The 24,354-nt window shown below is 39.4% G+C and overlaps 1 protein-coding gene across 3 annotated transcripts in view; it reads right to left on the bottom strand.

Moving 5' to 3' along the window:
- Positions 1 to 8,679: 8,679 nt before the first annotated feature.
- SLC26A4 (solute carrier family 26 member 4) overlaps positions 8,680 to 24,354 on the bottom strand; it is a 71,656-nt gene continuing 55,981 nt past the window's right edge. For 2 of the 3 annotated variants that reach the window (XM_081535981.1, XM_081535982.1), the window contains 4 exons: positions 22,669 to 22,723; positions 19,204 to 19,349; positions 14,285 to 14,368; positions 8,680 to 12,471 (listed from right to left, as the gene is read on the bottom strand). In XM_081535981.1, coding sequence (XP_081392107.1) covers positions 12,448 to 12,471; positions 14,285 to 14,368; positions 19,204 to 19,349; positions 22,669 to 22,723 — 309 coding nt within the window. In that variant the 3' untranslated portion in view covers positions 8,680 to 12,447. The remainder of the gene's footprint in view (positions 12,472 to 14,284; positions 14,369 to 19,203; positions 19,350 to 22,668; positions 22,724 to 24,354) is intronic. The other variant, XR_014067274.1, reaches the window with a different exon arrangement.

Genomic DNA, 24,354 nt, shown 5'->3' with positions numbered 1-24,354 from the left:
GAAGGTCTGATGTTGAAGCTGAAACTCCAATACTTTGGGCACCTCATGCGAAGGGTTGACTCATTGGAAAAGACCCTAATGCTGGGTAGGATTGGGGGCGGGAGGAGAAGGGGACGACAGAGGATGAGATGGTTGGATGGCATCACCGACTCGATGAACATGGGTTTGGGTAGACTCCGGGAGTTGGTGATGGACAGAGAGGCCTGGCGTGCTGCAATTCATGGGGTCGCAAAGAGTCAGACACGACTGAGCGACTGAACTGAACTGAACTGAACTGAATAAGCACAAAATCATATAGATAAAAATATATAGCTAGTAGGCATAAAGTCATGTAGATAAGGCAGATGAAGCAATTAATGAATCTAGGTGTGGTGTACTACTGTCTTTCAGTTTTTCTGGTGTTTGAAATACTATGTAATAAAAAGTTGGATAAACGCTCTGTAAAGACTCATTTGCAATAAAAATAAATGTACACAAAAGAAATTAAATATCTGGTACTATGGACTGAATGTTTGCATCTTCTCAAAATTCATATATTGAAGCCCTAAACCCCAGTGTGATGCGGCCTTTGGAAAGTAATTAGGATTAGATGAGGTCATGAGGTTGGGACCCTGATAATGGGATTAGTGCTCTTATCAGAAAGAATCCACTCGCCTATGCCAGAGATGTCAGTCCTTGGGTTGGGAAGATCCTCTGGAACAGAGATGGCACTTCACTCCAGTATTCTTGCCTGGAAAATTCCATGGGAAGAGGAGCCTAGTGGGCTACAGTCCATGGGGCCTTAAAGAGGCAGACATGACTGAGCGACTGAGCAAAGAGCTGAGAATTCGTTCTCTCTCTATTCACGTGCACACCCCAAGGAAAGGCCATGTAAGCAGACTGCAAGAAGGCAATGAGCTAGAGATCTCTCAGCAGAATCCAACCATGCTGGCACCCTCAGAGACCTCAGAGGTCCAGGTTCCAAAACTGTGAAGAAATAACTTTCTATTGTTAAAGCCACCCCATCTATGGTATTCTGCTATGGTGGCCCAAGCTGACTAAGACTGAATTTGGTACCAATGAGTGGGGTGCTTCTGTCACAAATACCTAAAGTTGTGAAAATGGGTGATTGGAAGAGGCTGGAAGAGTTTTGAGATATGTACTAGGCATACAGATATTAAGAAGAAATGTAGAATGTTATTGCAGAAACATGCTTACAGGAAAAGGCAGTCCTCATTATAAATTGGTAAAGAACCTGGCTGCACCGTAATGCTTTGTGGAAGGTAGAACTGATGTTTAGCTAAGGAGATTTCTAAGCAAACTATTGAAGGGACAGCTTGGTTCTTTCTGACTGCATATAGTAAAATGCAAAAGGAAAGAATTGAATTGAAGAAGGAATTGTTAAGCAAAAAAAAAAAAGCCAGAACTTGAAGATTTGGAAAATCTTCAGCCTATTCATATTGCAAAAAATGAAAAAGCTTGTCCTGAAGAGAACACTAAGGCTATGGCTGAACAACCATCTGGTAGAGTCATAGACTCAGTCGGCCATCTCAACAGAAACCAGGCAGAAAGATGGGATTATACAGCAGAGACTGCCAGTTTGAAGTAAAATGAATACAAAAGATGGGATGGAATGAAGGAAGGTTGTTGGACTTGGATTTCAGAGGGTGGGACCATGGAACTATCCTTCAAGAAGCAAGAAGGACTCCTAAGGTGACTACACAGATCCTCAAGGCTGCCTCGCCCATCACAGATCCAGTGCACCCAAGGCAAGGCTGAACAAGGCAGCAAGGCCGCCTCCATCTTGGTTTCAAAGGGCAAGGCTGCTGCTCAGCAGAGCTGCATAGACAGGTCCCTCCCAGAGAGCCATGAGGGCAGGGCTGTCCTGCTGAGCTGTGGGGCTGGAGGGCAAGAGCATCAAACCAAACAGCCATAAGATCTAATGGAGGGAATTCCCTGGTGGTGCAGTGACTAAGACTAGGGGCTCTCAATGCAGGGGGCCCAGGTTCACAGTGGCTAAGACTCTGTGCTCTCATTGCAGGGGGCCCAGGTTCGATCCCTGCTGGGGGAACTAGATCCCACACGCTGCAACTAAGAATTCTGCATGTCACAACGAAGACTCAGGACAAATGGAATTTGCCTTGTGGAGTTTTGGACCTGCTTGGTCCTGCCTTCTTAACTATTTCTCCCTCTTGGAATGGAAGTGTCTCTCCTATGCCTGTCCCACAATTATATTTTGGGAGCACTTGTTTGGTTTTACAGCTGGAGAGGAATTCTGCCTCAGGATGAATCCTATCTATAGTTTCACTTAGATTTAGATGATATTTTATTTAGATGATATTTAGGTGAGACTCTGGACTTTAGACTTCAGAGTTGAGAAGTGTACTGAACTTCTCACTAAGAGGTTTCTCACTAACTTCTCTCACTAGAGAGATATATACTCTTCCTTCATCAGGAAAAAAAGAGTCCAGATGGTCAGGGTAGAATCTGAGCTTTCTAATTGGATATGGGGGGAAGGAAGGTGCCAGTCTTTGCCCTACTTCAGCTATCCCATTTATTGTGTTTGTTTATCTCTTGGAATGAAAGACGATAAAAGTGATGGCCTGGCCCACCTGTGTTCTTGCTTAGCGCACCAGAGGAATTCAGAATGAATCCTGTCTGCCCAGTGTCCAGTGGGGGGCATATCTTTGGTCTCTTTGTATTGCCCCAGGGGATAGCTGAGCTGCTTTCTTGGAACCTATCTGTCATCTCCCAGGTGCTAAATCACACCACCAGCATCCACTCACCTCCCAATGTATTAACACCTCCCTGAAATTTATTTCCTGAGCAGCCTCAGTCTCCATAGTCTGCAAAATGGTGTTGGCTGTTTCCAACTAATAGATAACAAGCATGTAGTGAATGTTATCCAGATCTTCATCACCACCTTTGCCAGGTAGATAAAAATCCTGAACTCAAAGCCGTTTCAGAGATGATGTCCACTAGATGGCACTATTCACAGGTAAATAAAGTCTCACATACATTGTCTTCCATCAAAGGTTTGGAAGTCCTATGTGAAGAGAAATAAAAGTGTGGTAATAATAATAAAAAGTGTGGTAATAAGGCAATGTGCATATATTGTGCCCCCAAAACTAAGCATTTGATCCATAATAATTATTAAAGCAGTTGTCCAAAATAGTTACAGGTCAAAATGTGTTCTGGTTTTTGATTCCCAGACTCCAAGAGATTCTGATGCAGTGTATCAAATCTAGACCATTTGAAAGATAATTCTCTCTTCATTTAGCATCTTGTAATTGCTATCGTCTCCTTTCTTCCCTTTGCAGCCACGCTTCTAGAAAAAGCAGTCTCCCTGGCTCCCCTTCCTCTCCTCTCTTTCTGTGCCCTTCCTGCAATCAGACCATTTTGCCAACACCCAATTGCAAATACCCCCACGCAGGTTATCAGTGAAATTCCTCATGTCAAGATCTTTGGGTGGTTTTTGGCGCTGATCTAAGGAAGCCAGCTGCAATATTTGCAGCTGTTAGCATTTATCCAATAATTACCTAGCACCTGCTATGCATTTGACACTGTTCCGAGCACTATGATGTATAGCTAGATAAGGCTCTGTCTTGAGGGTGCAGCCAGGTTAGAACATTCATCAGAGATATCAGGCCCCGGGCTTGGGCAGATGAGCCCCACTATTTGGATGAATAGGACAGCAAGCTCTGATAAAGGTGCCCACTTTTGACTCACTTCTCTGCTTTGCATTGCAATCTGCCTTTCAGACCACTTGCTCAAATATTTTCATCATATTCTTTTTAATATTCCTTTTATTTATTTATTTATTTGGCTGTGTCTGGTGTTAGTTGTGGCACACAGGATGTTCATTGCAGTCTGTGGACTCTTAATTGCAGGATCTAGTTTCCCGACCAGGAACTGAAGCCTCCTTTCCCCCCATCCCTGCATCAGGACCATGGAGTCTTAAGCCACTGAACCACCAGAGAAGTCCCTCATCATATTCTTAACAACTCTCCTATCAACATAGCATCTTAAAATTGCTGAAAATATGATATTTTAGGAGGAAATGATCACTCCTTAAAGAGATCCCTTTGCCCCTTCCCCCATGTAATGACACAGTGAAAAGACACCTTCTGTGAGCTGGGAAGTGAGCCTTCACCAGACACTGACTCTGCCAGAGCCATGATCTTTGACTTCCCCCTCTCCAGAACTGTGAGAAATGAATGTGTGTTGTTTACAAGTTACTGAGTTTTTGGTGTTTTTGTGACAGCAGCCCAAACAGACGAAGACAAGCACCTATGGCATAGGGAGAGCTGCTTTACATAGTATGGACAAAGAAGGCCTCTTTGAGAAGATGCCATTTAAGCTGAAATGTAAAAATTGCAAAAGAGGTAATCTTTAGAAGACCCTGGGAGGAAGCCTCTAGGCAGAGGGAACAGTAAGTGCAAAGGCACCACAGAACTTGGAATGTTGGGAGACTGAAATTTGCCTAGCCATTTGCCTAGAGGTTTGTGATGACAGTGGCTAGAGAGGAGGCCTTGTTTTATCAGAGGGGAGATCTCACTGGAGCATGTTTAAGAGCTAACATAATCGATTCAGTAAACAGAGGAATCGAGGTACAGACGGGGTGGGGCTCCATCATCAAAGTGGAAGCATTTGCTTTGATAAGAGCAGAAATGTGCATACTTTTTAAAGCTTTTAGTCTCCTTTCCAGACCCCCCTTTAATTTTCACTGTCAGCAGGATTCTATCCATGACTGTCTCCCAGTCATCCTCTCTAAATCTTCCTCATGTAGACACCCTCGTGCCTACACCACTCTCGTGGACTTCTCATATCCAACTGCAGGTATATATATTTTAATCTCTCAAATTATAGCTCCAGCCCAGACCTGTCCTCTGACCTGATTTAGCTGTTTATTTGACATTTCCACTTGGATAGAGGTATCTTTAATGTATGCAAAATACATTGGGGTTCTTGAGTGGGTGGGATCTTCTCCATACACAAAACACAGCACACTACAGAGGGTCGTAGGTGCTCATTGATGACCCAAGTTCCACCTCTCCTCTGATCTCTACCCCTATTCTTCAATACAGATCTTTGAAGTGTTTTTATTCTTATGTAAGATATAATAGTAAGCATTACTAGAGTCATCAGCACTTCTGGATCTCCTTCCTTTCCTAGACATCATATTTATTTATATAAAAGGATTATGTTTATCTACCTCCTTGAAGGTAGGCTTAGCTCCGGCTCTTATGTTAGCCACTGAAATGTGGTTGAAAATTACATGTGTTGCTTCCGGGTGGAAAATATTTAAGATTAGGTGTTCAATTCTCCTTACTGTCTTTTTTTCCCCTTCTTTATCATTTGTTGAGATAAAGATACCTAAGATTAAAGCAACCTGGAATGCTGAGCCATCACGTGGAAGAAAATTGCCCAGAGAGTCATTTGGACATACAGCAAACTTTGAGCAAGAAGGAAAACAATAAAAACAACAAAAAAAAACCCAAAAACCTTTGTTATATAAGTCACTGAGGTTTTGCTTTTGTTTTTTTTTAGTTCTCATGTGTGTGTACCTGTCTGTATCTTGGGGTTACTATGTATAATGTGACATACCCTGACTGATTAAAAAAAAAATGCTATGAAAATTCACTGTTTAAGGCAAATCTCTTCTAGCTACTACTTCAACCAGCTGGACACTCCTAAGCCTCTTTTAACTAGAAATTCTGGAGCTGCCAGTGCTCCCAAACTGTGCATCTTCAACTCTCCCCAATTTGTTATCATCACCATCTACTTTGTCATTCAGTCCTAAATCCAAAAACACAGGATCAGCTTAATTCCTCCCCGTTCCTCACTCCCACAGTCTCATCACCAGATTTTTTTTGTCTGTCTCAGATTTGTCCCAGACATCTGCAATAGCTTTCTTCCTATTCCTGTGTCTAGTCTTAGAATATATAATACTTTCAAAATCAGAAGTGAACAAAGGGTCTACAAAACTTCTTCCTCCTGCTCTTGCCCCCAGTCACCCCTAGTCCCTCTTCCTGAAGGCAACCAGGATGACCAGATCCTGTGTATTCTGAGAGATACTCTCTGCACATGGAAACAAACAATTCATCCAGAGTAATCTTCTGAAAACAAAGCTGGCCATCCCTTACCCAGGTGAAAGCCTTCTATTTACAAACTCTTGAGTATCTAGGACCTTCCTCCATCCTGCCGATCTTCTTTCCGTCCCAAATGACCGTCCCAAATGACCGCTTCTCAGCTGAGATCAATCCTGCCTCGGGGCTTTTCTTGACCTGTTCCCTCCGCTTGGACAGTTTTCCCCCAGGTCTGTGCTTGCTAGTTCCTTCCTCAAGCATTACCCTCTTGGAGAGCACACACAGCCTTCCCAAGCCAGTCATCCCCCCACGACAGAAGGCCCTTTGTGTGTCGCCTTCAAGCCTCCACCACAAGTAAAGCTGTCAGCCTCTATTTACCAGGCTCTTGGCCTGGTTATTGACCATCTCCCACATTAGACTTTAGCCCAGGAAGATAGAGATGGGCTCAATTTTGTTGCCCACTGAATGTCTACCCAGCTGCTAGTTCCGTACATGTCACAGAAAAGGCACTTGATGAATAAGGAGCTGATGGAAAAGCTAGTACCCTGAACAAAATAAAGATGAAACTAAAAAGAAAGTAGCCTCAGCTCTTTAAGCAGGCAGATCAGGCCTGCATGCTGTTTCTCCTCCAGATCTTCATCCTGAGCATCTTCTCGCTGAGTGGCTGGCCGTATCTCTGGTTGGGCCACCACTCAGTGTAGAGGAGAGGTGATGAGGGAATAAGAAAGGAGGCCTCATCCCCATAGCTTGGAAGCCTTAACTTCTTCTGGAGCAGGTAACAGCTAGCACAGAGTACTTGTTTGCCACCCTTGTATTTTGTCACAGACATTTAACAACTGCTTTAAACAAATATTAAGCAATCACTTCCTCCTTTGTTTTAGGGACCAAAAGTTCTTTTTTTTTTAAAAAAAAAAAAAAAAAGCAGGTTAAACCAGAAAATACAGCGACTCCTGCATAGAAACAGCAACATGTTTATGAGGAAACATTGACTCCTCAATCTCAAATCAGTATCTACTTCTGCCTTAAATGTTTTAATATAGCACATACCTTCCTAATCATAAAAGTAATGCCTCATATCATTGTAGATGATAGAATTCTGAAATTGTCTTAAAAAATCACTAAGGTTAATCCTTCATCTGTTACTCTGTCTTTGGAAACCAACAACAAAAGCTTCATTCATCTCTACTTTAATTTCACCTTCTGAATTTATTTCCAGGTATCCAGGTCAGCTGATTGGATTAGCTAAGTAATGTAACCCAGCCATTTTGCTTTTATCTCTTACCAGAGTTGAGGATAGATAAAATCCAAGCTCCTTAATGTGGTATACGAGGTCCCTCGTAATCTGGCCCCAGTCCACCTCTCAGCCTTATTTCTCACCACTTCCTTCCTTTACCCACTTAACTGAGAGCTTACAGGAGAAAGGGCATGGGCACACCAATTGTTCTACTGGTCCAGACCGTGCCTATTCACCTGAATACTTCTGTGCCAGGGAATCGAAGGATGCCCAGGCCTCCTTTTGTATATGTTGTAAGCTTGGGGGGAGTGGGTTAAAGGATCCTGAAGTGCTATACTCACTGAATTGATGAGCTCAGAAATGAATTCACCTGGAAGGGGTCCGGCTGACTTCTCTGATCAACACACAGAGATCAGGACCCATCCTCAGGTGTGTAGCAATGCCACCGAGTTCACAGGTCTCTTGAAGAGAGCTGCAATGAACTGAATGTGTCCCTCTCCCAAATTCAGTTGTTGAAACTGTAGCCCCAGAGTGATGGTATTTGGAGGTGGGACCCTTGGGGGGTAGTTAGGTCAGGAGAGTGGAGCCCTCATGATGGAATTAGTGTCTTCCAAGTAGGGAGCTAGCTATGTGAGGACACAGCAAGAAGACAACCCCCTGAGTACCCTCTATAAACCAGGAAGAAGGCATTCACTGACCATGCTGGCACAAGATCTCAGACTTCTAGCTTCCAGAACTGTGAGAAATAGAAATAAACATTTGTTGTTTAAGCCACTCCATCTATGGTAATTTGTTTTAGTAGCCTGAACTGGAGAGGGTTGCCATGCTCTCCTCCAGGTGATCTTCCCAATCCAGGGATCGAACCCAGGTCCCTCGCATTGCAGCAGATTTTTTACCATCTGAGCCACCAGGGAATCCCAGACAAAAGAATACCATTTAACAATGAGAATTAATGAAGATTGTTATATACAATAACATGGATGAATCTTATATTTGTAATACTGAGTGCAAGAAGACAGACACAAAAGAGAAAGGGAAACAATCTTATGATTTTGATAGATATCTTTCTATTTTGATTCCATTTATATGAAATTCAAAGAACAAGTGTTAGAAGTCAGGACAGTAATTATCCATTGAGGCAATTATGGGGAAAGAGCATGAGAGGGCATCTGGGGAGCTGGCTATTTCCTGCTCCTTGATCTGGGTGCTGGCTGCACTGGTGTGCTTATTTTGTGAAAATTCATGCAGTACACTAGGCTTTGCATCATTTTGATGTGTATTTGTACCAGAAAGAAAAGTTTGCTTGAAATAATGAAAATCATTGCACAGAGCAAGCTGGAAGTATTTGGGTAAGAATTATAAGATTGAACTGTGATATTTATGTGACATTGTTTATTGCATCAATAAGTCTGTTACAAAAAGAAATTACACACAAAACAAATGGAAGTAGAGCTATGAAGAATACATCAAAATGATGACTGATAAGAATACTGGCACACTGCACAGCACAAGAAACCATTGACAAAATATACTTGCAAATTCTATGATCAACAGGAATTATTATTAAAAATATATAGACAGTTCATACAACTCAATATCAAAAAAACAAGCAACCCAATCAAAAAAAAAATGGGCAGAAGGGTTTCTCTGGTGGTCCAGAGGTTATGAATCTGTCTGCAGTTGCAGGGGACATGGGTTTGATCCCTGGTCCAGGAAGATCCCACATGCTGTGGGGCAACTAAGCCCATGGGCCACAGCTACTGAGCCCACTCATCACAATTACTGAAGCCCACATGCCTTAGAGCCTGTGCTCTGCAACAAGAGAAGCCACCACAGTGAGAAGTCTATGCACCAAAGCTAAAGAGTAGCCCCACTCGTCGCAACCAGAAAAAGCCCATGCACAGCAATAAAGACCCATTGCAGCCAAAAACAAAGGAGGGAAGGAAGGAAGGAAGAGAGAGAAAGGAAAGAAACTGGGGTCTCAAAGGTAAATATTTTTTAAAAAAATGTGCAGAAGACCCAAATAGACATTTTGGCTAACGAAAACATGCAGATGATCAATAGGCACATGGAAAGATGCTCAGCATTGTTAATCATCAGAGAAATGCAAATCAAAACTACAGTGAGATATCACCTCATACTTGTCAGAATGATTATCATGAAAAAGACCACAAATAACAAATGTTGGTGAGGATGTGGAAAAAAGAGAACATTTTTACACTGCTGATTGGAATGTAGAGAAGTGTAGCCACTGTAGAAAGCATTATGGAGGCTCCTCAAAAAATTAAAATTAGAACTACTATATGACCCAGAAATTCCACTGCTGGGTATTTATCTTAAGAAAATGAAAATACTGATTCGAAAAGAACATGCATCTCAGCGTTCACAGGAGCATTATTTGTAATAGCCAATATGTAGAAGCAACCTAAGTGTCCAAGAATAGATAAAGAAGACATGATGTGTGTGTGTGTGTGTGTGTGTGTGTGTGTGTGTTTGTGTATAATGGAATACTATTCAGCTGTAAAAAAAAAGAATGAAAAAATGCCACTGGAGCAACATGGATAGACCTGTTAGGTATTGTGCTTAGTGAAATAAAGTCAAAGACAAAAATTGCATGTTACCACTGAGATGTGGAATCTAAAAAATAAAGCAAACAAATGAATATAATGAAACAGAAGCAGACTCACGGATAAAGACAAAAAAATTAGGGGTTACCAGTGGGGAGAGTAGAAAGGTAGGCAAGATAGCGGTGGGGACTTCTGAGGTAAAAACTACTAGGTATAAAATATATAAGCTGCAAGGATATATTGCACAGCACAGGAAATATAGCCAATATTTTATAATAACTTTAAATGGAGTATATTCTATAAAAATTTTGAACTAGTATATGATATACCTGAAACTAATATAATATTGTAAATCAACTATATCCCAATTAAAAAAAAGTATGGGCATACTTAAAATTTAGCATTTTTATTATATTTAATAGTTTTGTTCAGAAGGGACACATCAGAGTAGTTTAAAAGGTAACATTATTTTTCATAAAAAACATGTGCAAATATTTCCATATGTACATGATTTGACTTTTTCACTTGTTGAAATTCATATACAATAGTAGAATCTTATCCTATAGGTTAAAAACATAACAAAAGCTTCAATTTCAAGTAAAATTTCTACTGAAAATATAGAATTAAAATTATGTTTACTATTCACAAGATGCATAAAGAGACGAAATTACCAGAGTGTGCTTGGGAAATAAGTCAAATAGACTGTGGTCTTATATAGCCACAAATGGACCCAAGATCTTACAAAACTCTAGCCTTTAAAATATAACTTTGGTATTTCCTTTGACTAAAAAAAAAAAAGAGAGAGCAGTGCATATTTCCTCTATTGAACAGAGGTATTCATCCATTTTCTGCAAGACTATTACATTCAGTCTTTAGAGCTATGACTTGTTGCCATTATAGAAAAGTATTACTGTAAAAATGAGATAACATTACAATCCTGGTTATGTTGTACCCAACTAGGTGAGAAATCTGTTCCCTATCAATTAAAGACAGTAAAACTCATGAGCATCAAAGACTATTGTAACATCACAGGCCACTATAACTCACTGAAATTCTAATATGTAGTGGGGGTAGAAGGAAGAGAAGGATGCTTTTTAGTCAGCCAATTTGATCTGATCACTAATGACATTTCTTCAGAAGTAGATAAGAGACCTTATTTCTGGTTATATTTAAGAAGAAAACCAGAGATAAGATATGCTGCCATTGGATAGCCAAACGCCTTTAGGAACTCCACACATCTGTGCCAGAGGTACAATACCATTCTCAGTCAAGACATTATCTCAGTTAAAAACCTGAGTATTTTTTTCTAGAAATGAAGTACAACTTCATTCAGTCCAGTGTAAAATGCATGCAACCAGTCCACAGGACCAAAGCCAATATATTATACACAATGCCTAGAAAATTGTTGGCCCTCAGAAAAGATTAAGTGAAAAATATTTTTTGGCTGAACATATGGATTTTTAAAAACATATATTTTCAATGTGTATATTCCAAACCAACTTTTTTCTTTGATACTGAGCTCATTTAGAATGCTTTGCCTTAATCAATATGCACATATATATACACATAAGCAGTTCACTTTTTAGATTTTTTGAAAGGTGTTTAGAATTTAGTTAAAGATCACTTCACATACTTTCTAACATTTTAACAAAAAATATAAACTTGTTTTAGTCACTACAGTCTTATGGACATATTAAAATTGATTTTTGTTCAAAATAACACAGTTTTTCTGTTAGATTTTAACTAGACCATACTTAAATATACTCTACACAATGCTCATTTCTATAAACTAAGGTAAATTAAAACTGCGTTTTTCAACTAAAGATAGTGTATCATATATTTTTACTGGATCTTATTTGTGAGCTTTGCTTATTATATCAAAAAATGATATCAATAAACCACAATAATCTTATCACTTCACTTACCTGAGTCAATTCTATAGCTTTTAAGTGAACATTTCCTTTATTCTAGTTACATATCTGGTCACATATAGTAATACTTCATTAACCAAAGTATTTTTAAAACTTTTTGGATGCATTTGCCAAAAGGGATTTCTAAAGACCTTTACTGATAAGTACATTAATAATTCTATTTCAGCCTTTACTCACTGTGACCTTACACTGTGATCAGAGCAGCTCATAGGTACCAAGGCCAATCAGAAATAGATTTACAGGATAATCGTTCCTGACTCACCCTGCCCACAGAGACTGTTGGGTGACCCTTACCCCAGCTGCACAGAAGTACACATGTACCCACATGAACACTCCTAGTAAATCTGTTGTAGGAGCAGCAGCATGGTTCCCTCAGATCCTGCAAACTGCTAAACCCTCTTGACCATGTTGCACATTTTAGAAGTAAGCTATTCATTTTATAAATAAAGCCTAGAAACAATCTTTGTGCTTCTCTTTCAGTGGTTAAGAGGTTAAAAAAAAGATTTTTTAAAGTCTACTGGAAAAAGAATGAGTGTTTCAAGTTCAAAGAAAATAGTCAATGCAGAAAATATTTGCATAGAATTACATGGTGGGGAAATTCTGCCATGCAGTCAGTCTTTGCTTAGAGTGACCTCCTGAGCTCAATTTCAGGAAGCAAGTCTTCGCATAGCCTGTGGAAGCAAGGGGAAAACAGTGTTGATATAACAGAATTCTCCTTAAGTCTACCTTATCTTTTTTGCAAATATGTCTTTGTAGTGTTGGTTGCTTACATTTACTCAGGCGTATAGCACCACAATAAAAGTAGGGTAAAAACTAAATTTTGTACCTCATCATACGCTAATTGGATATAGTTTAAAAGCAATCATTACTATTTCTTGAGCACTTACTATGTACAAGACTGTTTTATTCCTTTACATGTACCCATTAATGGTCACAACTCTGTAACGTATTATTTCTATTTTACATGAAGAAACTAAAATGAAGTCAGGATAAGTAAATTGTCCCAGGCTACTCAGATGGTAAGCTGCAGAATCAGGGCCAGCACTCAAGTCTGTTGGTCTAAAGTTCAACCTCTTAAAACCACTCTGCTTTACAGTTTCCTTATCTACAGGAGCCCTACCTGAATGATGCTTTTATGTGGCATCAAAAATACTTCTATATCATGGCAACTTCTTAAGTTCCAATTGTGATATATGAGTTTTCATTCAACTAAGTTGTTCCTATAGCCTTAATCATAAACTAGTAAGCCGGAAGGACTTCACAACTTCATAATGACATTCCTGGGCTCATTAGGCTGATGGGCTAAAATGCAGAACCCCTGATTTTCACTCTACTTAGTGATTTCTTCCCTAAAAATCTTCTCTGCCTGTAATCTAGCAGAAAATACGTAGTTCTGCATTAAGGTCAAAACCAATTCTATAACTGTAAATGGGGCGCCCACCTAGACCACAGTTCATGTGAAAATGCTCAAGTCTTTAGTGGACCCCTGCTCAATAGAAGCAAAAAATTTGATGTAGCTGTTATGAAAATAAACCCATTCTTAAGTCACAGTAATGTAAATATCTTGATAAGACCAAAGGACATCATAGTTGACCCTGTCTGGGATTTTGTATCCCCTTCTTGTTCAGAGAAGAACTAACAAATTTCTTATCTGTAAGGAACAGTAAAGAGAACAGAAGGAGTCTCACCCAGGGTAGAGTCTGCTGTAAACATGAAAGCTGCTCTCAAATAAAGACTGTTCAGAGAAGGCAACCAGAATGATCTCAGTCCACTGGATGATTCTTAGAGAAAGGGTGAATCTAGTTTGCAAGCACAGCTGACACCTGGGGACTTCCAGCTGTGTAGCAAATCCCCTTAAAAAGCTACTAGCTGCCAACGTCTAGAAACATTCACACAAAAGCTGAGAGAACATCCTTAGAGATGGGGTAGGAAGGATGTCTGCATAGCTGAGGATGTGGGGCTACTTGATTTTGAAACATCTTTCAACTTGAATCAGTCTCTTTCTAAAGCCATCATCAGTCAGAGGAAGGGGTTCCTACTCTTCACATACAATTAAGTTGGCCAAAAAGTTCTTTTGGTTTTGTCCCTAAGAGCTGGCAAACTCGAACTAACTTTTTGGCCAACTCAATATTTCTGAGGCTTATGACACTCCTGGTTTAAAAATTCCCTCCATTCACCTTTCTCCTATCCCATTGGCCTTAGATCTCTGAAAGAGAAAGTGTGCAGAAGTTTAGGTATAAAATCAAGACAAATGTGTTGGCTGCTTCCAGTTGCTGATCACATCTGTAGGCTTGGGGCAAAAGGCACCTCCCCATCCCCTGGTACTTAATGTCTTCAATGGAGAATCCTTGTTTCCCATTTTACCCTCTTGGTATTTTCTTAAAATTATTTTCCCTGGATAGTTTTTATCAAATATTTTTAATACTACAAGTATTATTCTGTTAAATTCAAATTCTTTTCTTTGAACAAAAATAATGATCATACCTCATCTTGGACATCAAGTTCTTCTTCGATCATTTCTGCTTCCATTAATTCAAGAGGATCTTTACAGTCTTGGATGAGGGTGATCTTGACAAAGAGAACACAGAGACTATTTATTAGAGGCCTAATACCATCAACCTACCTGGTTCTTCACTGAAAATGATTTGCAGCTTTGCTGGTGCCTCTCATCTAAAATCTACATACTTCAAAATCCTTTTCAGCTTTCTTGTTCTTTCATATTTCCCACTTAGAATTCTCCCTCCACCATTTTTTTCACATTCAAGTGCGAACTGGTATAGTTTATTGTCTAACCTCCTTCGCAGCTCTCTTCCCCAGTCTCTGAAGTGTACACTTAGCAAGTCATCCGGTCCGTCTAAATGATTCTGCAGTCAATGGTCATTTCTTTCAATAACCAAGCTAAGAGCACTTAGTAAAGCATTGAGCATTCAAGGAACTCGAAGTGAAGGGCTCCTGACTGACAACAATAAACAATCTCAAGTTGAATTGAATGGGAATTAATTTTATTGGAGATAGAAACCAACATCTATGGACCAAGTAGGTTATTCAGGAAAATTCTGCTTTTTAGCCGTGATGTGTAATTTAATCTATACACAGAGGAAACCAGTAACAATCTTGACTTTGTCTTACCCATAAAGCATATTCCCAAAGCAATGCTTAATGTATATCAAGGTAAGAGTAACATTTCATTTTAGCTACTTTTAATCTCACAAATAAATAACTCAATTCTCTTTGCACTATCCTGCTTTGTTGTTGTTACCTACAGGGAAGAAGACAATAAGTCAATTCTCAGTTAGATTAAAAACATTTTTTTTCATTAATTTATTTATTTGGCCACATCGATCTTAATTGTGGCTCACCAGCTTCTGGCACAAGGGCTCAGATGCCTTGTGGCATGCAGGAGCTTAGTTCCCTGACCAGGGATCAAACCCATATGCCCTGCATTAGAAGGTGGATTCTCACCCTCTACATGCCTGGGAAGTCCTTAGACTTTTGAAAAATGTTTACAAGTTTTCAAAGCTGAGCATCTTGAGTGTAGCACCTTTTTATTTGGATTTAAGATCCACATCTTGGTATTTAGAAGTAGTATTTTCTCTAACAGCATTAAGTAGAACAATCTTTCTACTAACAATAGGTGAATTGAAAAATGTACTATTGTTTTCTAAATTAGTTTCACTTCAAATAGTAACTTTCAATCTACACTAAGAATCTACTTATTCTACTTTTAGAAAGTTCAGTTCAGTTCAGTTCAGTCGCTCAGTCGTGTCCGACTCTTTGTGACCCCATGAATCACAGCACGCCAGGCCTCCTTGTCCATCACCAACTCCCGGAGTGCACCCAAACCCATGTCCATCGAGTCAGTGATGCCATCCAGCCATCTCATCCTCTGTCGTCCCCTTCTCCTCCTGCCCCCAATCCTTCCCAGCATTAGGGTCTTTTCCAATGAGTCAACTCTTCGCATGAGGAGGCCAAAGTATTGGAGTTTCAGCTTCAGCATCAGTCCTTCCAATGAACACCCAGGACTGATCTCCTTTAGTATGGACTGGTTAGATCTCCTTGCAGTCCAAGGGACTCTCAAGAGTCTTCTCCAACACCACAGTTCAAAAGCATCAATTCTTCAACACTCAGCTTTCTTCACCGTCCAACTCTCACATGCATACATGACTACTGGAAAAACCATAGCCTTGACTAGACGGACCTTTGTTGACCGAGTAATGTCTCTGCTTTTAAATATGCCGTCTAGGTTGGTCATAACCTCCCTTCCAAGGAGTAAGCATCTTTTAATTTCATGGCTGCAATCACCATCAGCAGTGGTTTGGGAGCCCAAAAAAATGAAGTCTGACACTGTTTCCACTGTTTCCCCATTTATTTCCCATGAAGTGATGGGACCAGATGCCATAATCTTAGTTTTCTGAATGTTAAGCTTTAAGTCAACTTTTTCACTCTCCTCTTTCACTTTCATCAAGAGGCTCTTTAGGTCTTCTTCACTCTCTGCCATAAGGGTGGTGTCATCTGCGTATCTGAGGTTATTGATGTTTCTCCCGGCAATCTTGATTCCAGCTTGTGTTTCTTCCAGCCCAGCGTTTCTCATGATGTACTCTGCATCTAAGTTAAATAAGCAGGGTGACAATATACAGCCCTGATGTACTCCTTTTCCTATTTGGAACCAGTCTGTTGTTCCATGTCCAGTTCTAACTGTTGCTTCCTGACCTGCATACAGGTTTCTTAAGAGACGGGTCAGATGGTCTGGTATTCCCATCTCTTTAAGAATTTTCCACAGTTTATTGTGATCCACACAGTCAAGGGCTTTGGCATAGTCAATAAAGCAGAAATAGATGTTTTTCTGGAACTCTCTTGCTTTTTCGATGATCCATCAGATGTTGGCAATTTGATCTCCGGTTCCTCTGCCTTTTCTAAAACCAGCTTGAACATCTGGAAGTTCATGGTTCACATATTGTTTAAGACTGGCTTGGAGAATTTTGAGCATTACTTTACTAGCATGTGAGATGAGTGCAATTGTGCAGTAGTTTGAGCATTCTTTGGCATTGCCTTTCTTTGGGATTGGGGTGAAAACAGACCTTTTCCAGTCCTGTGGCCACTGCTGAGTTTTCCAGATTTGCTGGCATATTGAGTGCAGCACTTTCACAGCATCATCTTTGAGGATTTGAAATAGCTCAACTGGAATTCCATCACCTCCACTAGCTTTGTTCGTAGTGATGCTTTCTAAGGCCCACTTGACTTCACATTCCAGGATGTCTGGCTCTAGGTGAGTTATCACACCATCGTTATTATATGGGTCCAGAAGATCTTTTTTGTATAGTTCTTCTGTATATTCTTGCCACCTCTTCTTAATATCTTCTGCTTCTGTTAGGTCCATACCATTTCTGTCCTTTATCAAGCCCATCTTTGCATGAAATGTTCCCTTGGTATCTCTAATTTTCTTGAAGAGATCTCTAGTCTTTCCCATTCTGTTGTTTTCCTCTATTTCTTTGCATTGATCACTGAGGAAGGCTTTCTTCTCTCTCCTTGCTATTCTTTGGAACTCTGCATTCAGATGGGAATATCTTTCCTTTTCTCCTTTGCTTTTCACTTCTCTTCTCTTCCCAGCTATCTGTAAGGCCTCCTCAGACAGCCATTTTGCTTTTTTGCATTTCTTTTCCATGGGGATGGTCTTGATCCCTGTGTCCTGTACAATGTCACAAACCTCTGTCCATAGTTCATCAGGCACTCTGTCTATCAGATCTAGTCCTTTAAATCTATTTGTCACTTCCACTGTATAATCATAAGGAATTTGATTTAGGTCATACCTGATATTGCATAGGAATCTGGAATGTTAGGTCCATGAATCAAGGCAAATTGGAAGTGGTCAAACAGGAGATGGCAAGAGTGAACGTCGACATTCTAGGAATCAGCGAACTAAGATGGACTGGAATGGGTGAATTTAATTCAAATGACCATTCTGTTTACTACTGTGGGCAGGAATCCCTTAGAAGAAATGGAGTAGCCATCATGGTCAACAAAAGAGTCCGAAATGCAGTACTTCAATGCAATCTCAAAAATAACAGAATGATCTCTGTTCGTTTCCAAGGCAAACCATTCAATATCACGGTAATCCAAGTCTATGCCCCGACCAGTAACACTGAAGAAGCTGAACTTGAACAGTTCTATGAAGACCTACAAGACCTATTAGAATTAACACCCAAAAAAGATTTCCTTTTCCTTATAGGGGACTGGAATGCAAAAGTAGGAAGTCAAGAAACACCTGCAGTAACAGGCAAATTTGGCCTTGGAGTACAGAATGAAGCAGGGCAAAGGCTAATAGAGTTTTGCCAAGAGAACGCACTGGTCATAGCAAACACCCTCTTCCAACAACACAAGAGAAGACTCTACACATGGACATCACCAGATGGTCAACACCGAAATCAGACTGATTATATTCTTTGCAGCCAAAGATGGAGAAGCTCTATACAGTCAGCAAAAACAAGACTGGGAGCGCACTGTGGCTCAGATCATGAACTCCTTATTGCCAAATTCAGACTTTTAGAAAAAAGGGAAGCAATTTAAAATATAGTGGACTGTGTTATAAGAATAATTATTATTGTTGCCATTTTTATGGACATTTGTTTTAGTTTCCCAAATTCATGGTGAGACGGTCCATGAGAGATGACATTCTTGTATTAAGTAGTAGGCCCAGCCCAATGATGCACATCAGAATCCTCAACTGTCCTGGGTATTTTACAGGAAAAATGATAAAATAAGGAGGCCTGTGGGAAGTTAGGGTCTATCCTGTTTTTTGGAGAATAAACTCTAGGATGATTTGTGATTTTCAATTTTTTTTCTTTTTTCAAAGATCATTTATGACCTAATGAATCCTATTTAAAAACATTGATAGGAAATTTCCTGGCAGTCCAGTGGTTAGGACTCCACACTTCCAATGTAGGGGGCACAGGTTCAATCCCTGGTCAGAGAACTAAGATCTCATAGTCACATGGTGAGGCCAAAGGGGGGGAAAAAACTGATAAGAGTTTACAGACTGCTGAGAATTTAAATTACATTTACATACAAATCACAGAAAATCCAAGATTTGGTGCCTTTATTCTTAAAAGTCATTACAGCTACCGCCTACTTACATTAATAAACCCCCACATTGTGGAACTAATAATGTACTAGTTTCTATCGGGTGCTTTCCTATAAACTGTCCCATTTAGTCTTCATATCTACCCAGCAAGGGGAATGTTTTACTCCCATTTTACTGATGAGAAAACTGAGGCTCTGAAAAGTTAAGCAGATGGCTTAAACTTCACTGGGCTGGGATTCAAATTTAGGTTTGTGGAATTTTATGCCATTTACAGAAATCATGGTAGTTTAGGAAAGCTATGCATGTAGAAAGTTTCAATGTTTACCGTTTCTAAAATGGAATCTTGAACCTCTTGAGATTTCACCTGGTTCTGGAGATGGAGGACAGCATCATGGACAGTCATAAAAAATATGTCCTTCCTGATATTATCATTAAAGAAACCACATTTCTCCAGCTTTTCTATCACATGATCTTCAAAAGAAAAAGATAATGTTTAGTTAGACTCTAGGAAAAGATATTCTTATAACATCAACCAATGCTAAGTTTTGGAACCTCCTCCTTTTAAATCTTTTTTTATTTTCTCATTTCCAGAATGTGATCCTGCTCTGTCAGTTTCTTTTCCAGTAGCACGTGGAATGATGACACCATAACTGGTTGTAGTATTAATAGAGGTCTTGTTTCCCAGCCATATCTCTTTTTCCAGGGAACCCATTCTCCTGCTGCTGTGAGTCTGGCTGCTAATAGTTCACAGCTGTACCCTTCTCTGGAGAACATTCTTTGGCCAATGGGAACTGTCTCACCTGAAGAAGGCCTAGGAGGTTTCACTCCCTCCCTTGGGTGGCCCTCAGCCACAGCTGGACTGATCTGGAGGTAAAAGGGCCAGCCCCCTTGCCTCAAGAAAACCGTCTGGTGCTCTTCTTGAGGTATTCTCCCTGTGAGACCAAGCTAAGTAGATTCTGAAGCCATCTCTTTGTCTTCTCCTCCTGCCCTATCCTGCTCCCCTCAGTCCTTGATGAATTTTGCAGTGTACTGCCTTAATAAATCACTTGCGCTAGAATCCTTATCTCAGGCTCTGCTCCTAGAGAACTCAGTCTAACCACAACTATATTCCTATACACCACTTGTACATCGACAGACACAGATTCGTGCCCTGCAAGTTCCTCTACTTCTCAGAGATATGAGTCATTTCCAGCTCTGCTCTCCCCAGGACAGTTTTTCCCCATTGATCCTCCACTGCTAAGAGGATGTAGGTTTCCAGGTGTTACCAGCTCTATGACACAAGGGAAGAAATCTTTCTAGATTCCAAAAGACCTTCAGAGTAATTGTTTAATGGGTAGAGTTTCTGTTTGTGGTAATGGTATTTTTGAAAATAGATAGCTGTGGTGATCTTTGGGACACATAAATCTTTTTGAATTAGTGTTTTTGTTTTTTTCCAGATATATACCAAGGAGTGGAATTGTTGGATCCAGTGGTACTTCTATTTTCAGTTTTTCGAGAAAACTCCAAATCATTTTCCACAGTGGTGGTACCAGTTTACATTCCCACCAACAATGTACCAGGGTGCCCTTTTTCTCTACATCCATACCAACATTTTTAACTGTAGACTTTATAATGACAGAAATTCTGACAGGTATGAAATGATATCTGATTGTTGTTTTGATTTTCATTTCTCTAACAATTAGCATTGTTGAGCATCTTTTCATGTGCCTGTTAGCCATCTGTATGTTTTCTTTAGAAAAATGCCTGTTCAGGTCTTCTGCTCATTTTTTTGATTGGGTTGTTTGGTTTTTTGATATTGAGTTGTATGAGCTGTCTGTATTTTTTCCAAATATTTTTATTGAAGTATAGTTGATTTACAATGTTGTGTTAATTTCTGCTATACAACAAAGTGATTCAGTTTATGTATATATATATATCAAAGAATATTGAATATAGTTCCTTGTGCTATACAGTAAGACCTTATTGTTTATCCATTCTATACATAGTAGTTTGCATCTGCTAACCCCAACTCCCAACCCATTTCTTTCCCACCCCTCATTCCCTTGGCAACCACATGTCTGTTCGCTATGTCTATAAATCTGTTCTGTTTTGTAGATAGTTTCATTTGTGTCATATTTTAGATTCTGCACAAGTGATGTCATACAGTACTTCTCTTTCTATGACTTACTTCAATTAGTAGGATAATCTCTAAGTCTATCCATGTTGTTGCAAATAGCGTTTTTCATTCTTTTTATGGCTGCACAATATTCCATTGTATTTATGTATTAATACCACATCTTCTTTATCCATTCATCTGTTGATGGACATTTAGATTGCTTCCATGTCTTAGCTATTGTGAATAGTGCTGCTATGAACATAGAGCTACATGTATGTTTTTGAATTATAGCTTTGCCCAGGAGTGGGATTGCTGGATCATATGGCAACTCTGTTTTTAGTTTTTTGAGGAACCTCCATTCTGTTTTCCATAGTGGTTGCACCAACTTACATTCCCACCAACAGTCTAGGAGCATTCCCTTTTCTCCACAGCCTTTCCAGCATTTGTTCTTTGTAGCTGTCTGTATGTTTTGGATATTAACTCCTTGTCAATCACATAATTTGCAAGTGTTTTCTCCCACTCAGAAGGTTGTCTTTTTATTTTCTTGATGGTTTCCTTTGCTACTCAAAAACTTTTAGGTTTAATTCGGTCTTGTTTTATTTACAATAGCATGGAAACAATCTAAGTGCACGTCAACAGATGATTAGATTAAAAGATGTGGCATAAATGAAATGGAATATTATTCAGCTATAAAAAAGAATGAAATTCTGCCACTTGCAGTAATGTGGATGAACCTAAGGAATACTATGTTTAGTGAAATAAGTCAGACAGAGAATGACAAATGCTTTATGGTATCACTTATATGTGGAATCTTAAAAAAATACAAATGAATGTGTATGCAAAACAGAAACAGATCCACAGACATAGAAAACAAACTTATGGGACTTCCCTGGTAGTTCGGTGGTTAGGACTTCACCTTCCAATGCAGGGGATTCGGGTTCAATTCCTGGTCAGGGAGCTAAGATCTCAAATGCTTCATGGCCAAAAAACCAGAACATAAAACAAGCGAAGCAATATTGTAACAAATTAATGAAGACTTTTAAAAATGGGCCACATTAAAAAAAAAAAAACTTACAAAAAAAAGAAAAAAAACAAACTCCTGGTCAGCAAAAGGGAGGTAGAAGGACAAATTAGGTGTATGAGACTAACTGATACAAACTACTAAGTATAAAATGGATAATCAACAAGGAAATCCTGTATAGCACAGGGGATTATAGCCATTATCTTGTAATAACCTATAATGAATTATAATCAGAAAAAATACTAAATCACTATGCCATATACCTGGAACTAATAAAATATTATAAACCAACTGAACTTCAATTAAAAAAAAACAAAAAGTAACAACAGCAACAACAAAAAGTGTGCAGTAAATGTAAAATATACACTGGATCTCAAAGATGTAAACAGAAGCAAAAAGTGCAACATATCTCAGTAGTAAATGTTATACAGACCAAAAAAAAGGAAAGAAAACAAGAAAGGATAGTTGTGATTAATTGCACAACATGGTGAATGTACTCAATGCCACTGAATTAGTTGTATTCTTGACTAAAAGCACAAGTCTTATATATCTTTTACCACAATAAAAATAGTTTTTGGAAAAAAAGGCTTTTGGACATTATGTACTCACATTCCAAGGTAGGAGAAAAGGCTTAAGGAAAAGTCTTATAGATAGATATGTATATATGCAATTACCTTGAAGTGATGCAAAGTACACATTTACATCAATTCTTTGGAATTCTTTGACAATCTAAAAATTTAAAAAGGAGAATTGGTAACAATGAGTAACTTTACCTGCCTATAACTCAGTAGCATTCAACTACTTCCTCAGAAGAAACTTTGAACACTTTCATGATGAGTCAGGAGTCTAAAGAAAGTTCATTGTTAGAAATTGGAAAACCACAGAAGTTTCAACATACAGTGATGATGCTTAGGATGAAAAGACCGTGTGTCTCAAGAGGTGGCAACATCCAGTGCTCAATAGCCCAGCACTGGATAGCACACAAGTGCTTCGTAAATATTTGTGGAAGGAAGGAAAGAAGGGAGTACAGGAGGCTTCCTAATGCAACCTCTGCTGATCGGAAAGAAGAGTATGAGTTTATGTCTCTGAGTGGAAGAGATATGGCTGTGGATATGCGGCCACCAGACACCAAGTGTAAACACTGACCTAAAAACTAGGGCCTCTGTATTTTGACTGTAGCAGTGTCAGTATAGTGATTGTGCTCTTAAACTATAGTTTTGCAAGATGTTACACTGAAAGAAACTGGGTAAGTGGTACTGAGGATCTCTCTGTATTATTTCTTATAGTTTTATGGGGATCTACAGTTATCTCAAAATAAAAAGTTTAATTAAAAGAATTAAGATGGAAGACCTATGGACAAAACAAAAGACCCATGGACAATAATAAAACAGAGCCTAAATTTTCTGGGGAAAAAAGATCAAGACCTCTATGCAAATATAAAGTTTTGAGTTTTCAAAATTGTCATTTAGCATTTGAAAGCAACAAGAAGCCCCAGCAAAGTTAAACCTCAGTTGAGCGTAGTTTGATATTATTACATAAACGTGATCGTCGGTGCCTTGAACCTGCCTGCTTTTCTGCCCAATCCTCTTGATACCTACGTGAGGCTTCACTTAAACTTGACACTCCTGGTCAAGTTGACATCCAGTTAGTCTGTTTTGAGCACTTAATACAATTGTTATTTAAAAGATTATTTAACATTTGCCTTGCCCCCTAGATCGCTTAGTCCCAGGAGGGTAGGAACTATGGCTACTTCATAATTATTAATAGTTTCTGGTCCCCAGCCAAGAGCTTGGCACATCTGAGGCATTGCACATCTATTTATTAAAGGAATCACTGAAATTGAGCTTGCATACCTGCTTTCTGATAAGAACGTTTCTGTCCCACATGCTCTTCATTCAATTCTTTGCCTAGATGTCTGGCCTACTTCCTGCAGATCTAACCCTGATAATGCCTGGCTTTTCCAGTCCTACCGTGTTTCTCATTCTGCTGCTGTTCACATAACAGATAAAAACATAATACTTAAAATTTTTCCCATTTTTCTTTTCATATTCCATGTTATATATATTCTCAGGAAAAGAAAACGTAACAAACGGTAATACTTGCTGACGGGTGACCATGTGCCAGACACTCTTCATTCTTTTCATTTAATCCTCATAACAAGCCTATGAAGGAGGTACCATCACTATCCCCACATTCAGATGGAGAAACTGATGTGCAGACAGATTAAGTTATTTGCCCACAGTCACACCACTAATAAGTGGTAGAGCCAGGATTCAAGCCCAGGGAGTCCAGCTCTGCAACCCATGCTTTAAAATAATACTTTCCATTGCAAAAGCATTCCCCTAGAAAAATTACAGAAC

Source organism: Giraffa tippelskirchi, chromosome 10, assembly GCF_054371585.1.
Source record: "Giraffa tippelskirchi isolate mGirTip1 chromosome 10, T2T-mGirTip1v1.2.pri, whole genome shotgun sequence".
In the NCBI taxonomy this organism is placed as follows: Eukaryota; Metazoa; Chordata; class Mammalia; order Artiodactyla; family Giraffidae; genus Giraffa; species Giraffa tippelskirchi.
The sequence above is the reverse complement of the archived record's forward strand: the minus strand, read 5'-3'. Positions and strand labels throughout refer to the sequence as shown.